The sequence below is a fragment of the Mus caroli genome, chromosome X, assembly GCF_900094665.2.
Source record: "Mus caroli chromosome X, CAROLI_EIJ_v1.1, whole genome shotgun sequence".
In the NCBI taxonomy this organism is placed as follows: Eukaryota; Metazoa; Chordata; class Mammalia; order Rodentia; family Muridae; genus Mus; species Mus caroli.
This window is the reverse complement of record NC_034589.1, coordinates 108,009,935-108,012,751: the sequence shown is the minus strand read 5'-3', so window position 1 is coordinate 108,012,751 and position 2,817 is coordinate 108,009,935. Positions and strand designations below refer to the sequence as shown.

The following is a 2,817-nucleotide window of genomic DNA, read 5'->3' as shown; positions in this document are numbered from 1 at the left end:
AAACTATACTTATGCTGACAAAAAAAAAAAAGAGAGAGAAAGAAAATTGCCTTTACCCCTTCTGGAAGCAGAAGACAGCTTTCATGCTTCAGTACTCCATTCCCCAAATTGCACATTATTCATCCTATTCATTGTTTCTACCATATCATAGGTAGTCACTTTGCTTTCCTTACTCTACAGAACAGTGCTTATTATAGCTATTTTCATAACAGTCCCTGGTTATTAAAGTACCTAAATATTTAACTGATGATAATAGTGCAATCATTTTGTCATTGAATAAAGTGATTCACAAAAATGTAGCATGTCATCACCTCCCCCAAACCAATAAATAATTTATATTCATGTATACATATTCAACAAGAAATAAAATAGAATTTTAAATCATTGACCATGTTTAACATTGATTCACTTATTTATTGTATATATGTGTGTAGTTGTGAGTGTCCTCATGACACACTGTATGTGAGTGTGGGGAGGACAACTACAAAAATGTGTTCTCTCCTTCACCATGTGGGTCCCTGATGTCCAATTCTGATTATTAGGACTGGTGGCATGGGCCTTTACACTTTGATCCATCATACAAATCCTTTTTTTTTAATTGACATTAAGGACACATTTTAAATATTTATATGATAAAGTATGGTATTTCAACACACACATACAACTCATAATAAATAATACTTAGCTAACTGGCAAACCTTCCATGTCAAATATTTACTATGAACTATAGCTATGCAGTTATGTTACAGAACTTATATAGGTCATCCTCCTTATACAACTACACTTCTGTACTACTTAATCACACTCTCTTCATTCTCCCTCTCCCAAACATTTCCTATTCTGTGTTAAACACTGCTTTACTTTCCAATAGTATAAAATCAATATCATATTTTTGCATATAAATAAGAACATGTTATATTTTTCTCTTTGTTTCTGACTTATTTCATTTAACCTGATGATTTCCAATTCTATTCATAGTTCTGGAAATCATAGGATTTCATTCTTTTCATGACCTATATTCAGCCATTAAGTATACACACATGTATTAAAATCCATTCATTTATTACTGGGATTATGGGATGATTACATGCCTTAGGAATTGTGAATAATCTTGTATGAAGGTATTTACTCCGTGTGCTGATTTCAATTTCATTGGGTTTATCCTCAGCACTAAAATAGCTGGACAATTGGGATGTATTTCTAAATGTTACTCACAAGTTCTTTCATTTTTGTACTTTATTCTGCCTCTTTCTTATCATTGATATTCTCTTTAATTTTTTTTTCACAGATTTTTAAAGGGATGAAAGTTATTTTTTTTAGAATAACAAAAAATATTTTACTAAAACATAAGATTTACAGAAGTTTCCAGACAAGCCATACAAAAATGGTCACAAGCTTTTTCTTTGTCTTTTCGGGGTGGGGGTGGGGGATGGAGAATCTACACTTGACAGCAAAGTCACAATGTTATTAGTGAGGGCTGTGATATTTATTTAATGTTTCCATTTTGGTTCAGACAATCAAGCTTGTCCATCTACAGCGTCTAAAGTTAGACTTGGCTAGAGAGCATATTCTTTAAAAACTGGTTAGCTGCATTTAACCACTGCAATTAGATCCTTTAAGAGGGGGAGGGTAAAGGAGGCCATAAAATTAAAATAAAACTACTTTCCCCCTAGAAAATAAAATAACACCCATACACCTGTCAGCTAACCCTGACAACTACCTTCATTCACAGTACCTTGTACTTTAACCATGATGGGAAAGGACGCAATGCAGAGGGTCCTGCTTCTCAGCATCTCTCAGCAACCCGGATGGTACTTCTAGCCTCTGCTCATGCTTTACAACAGTGAATCAGGACAAGACAGATTTGCTAATGTGCATGAAATCACCAAAGATGAAGATGCCTGGGCTTTTATTCTGTAATGTTTCTAAGACTGTGTCCATTAAATGCAAACAAAAAGAGGAAGAAGTCTTGGCAGAACAGGAGAAGCCGTGTACACTTGATGATCTGATCAACTTAAATATTGTTCATGGCATAGAGCCTAGTCCATGCTCTCGCTGTTTCTATGGCTTGGGCTTCGTTGGTCGTCCATTGCTCGGCTCTATCATTTGCTAATGGATCATCTGGATGAGGAGCACTTAACAAAGCCTGGATTGATAGCAGAACTGTGCGGATCTGCAGTGCTGGGGACCACTTATCTTTCAAAATATCTAAACATATTCTTCCCAACTTGTCTACATTAGGATGATAAATTTTGGTCATGAAACGTACTCTAGGTGCTGCCATTGGGTATTCTTCTGGAAGGAATAGTTCAAGTTTAAAAGTCCCTCCCTCAAAGGGGGAATCCTGGGGGCCAGCAATGACCACATGAAAATAACGGGCGTTGCTCTCATCTGGTTCTGCTTTAATGCCAGGAACTGGTTCTGCCAGCAAACGCTGGGTTTCCTTGATGAACCTGCGGGGCAGCCCGGCCATCTTTTGATGATGGTTATTTTAAGATTATTTATCACAGATTACGGAAAACTGGCATTTACTATGTAGCTTCAAAAAGTCTGTTGCTTCAAATCATTAGTTCTTTTTTACAGCTAGCCATCTGGCCCCTAACCTTACAATTCTGTTGCTGACCAATTTCTTCCCTACAGCTCTCTATGCATGGTCACTGTAGGTGTCCTTTGGCTGCTTCTGTTGTTTCCTGCCACAGAGTCCTGATATATACTATAAGTTTCCTGAACAATGACTCCCCCATTTCAACATTTTTGATTCCTACAGCATGCATTCTTAGCTCTATGTTATTCTTCCTCAGGGAATCCTTACTTGAT

General features: G+C 36.7%; 1 protein-coding gene across 1 annotated transcript; it reads right to left on the bottom strand.

Annotated features, from left to right (window-relative positions):
* Positions 1-1,873: 1,873 nt before the first annotated feature.
* On the bottom strand, positions 1,874-2,478 carry LOC110286869 (ubiquitin-conjugating enzyme E2 N). Its single transcript, XM_021153501.1, has one exon. It carries the CDS (start codon positions 2,471-2,473, stop codon positions 2,015-2,017), a length of 459 nt encoding a protein of 152 aa, XP_021009160.1. The 5' UTR covers positions 2,474-2,478; the 3' UTR covers positions 1,874-2,014.
* Positions 2,479-2,817: the final 339 nt, after the last annotated feature.

Coding starts and splice junctions, on each gene's coding strand:
- LOC110286869 (XM_021153501.1), bottom strand. CDS start 2,473: ATGGCCGGGCTGCCCCGCAGGTTCATCAAGGAAACCCAGCGTTTGCTG.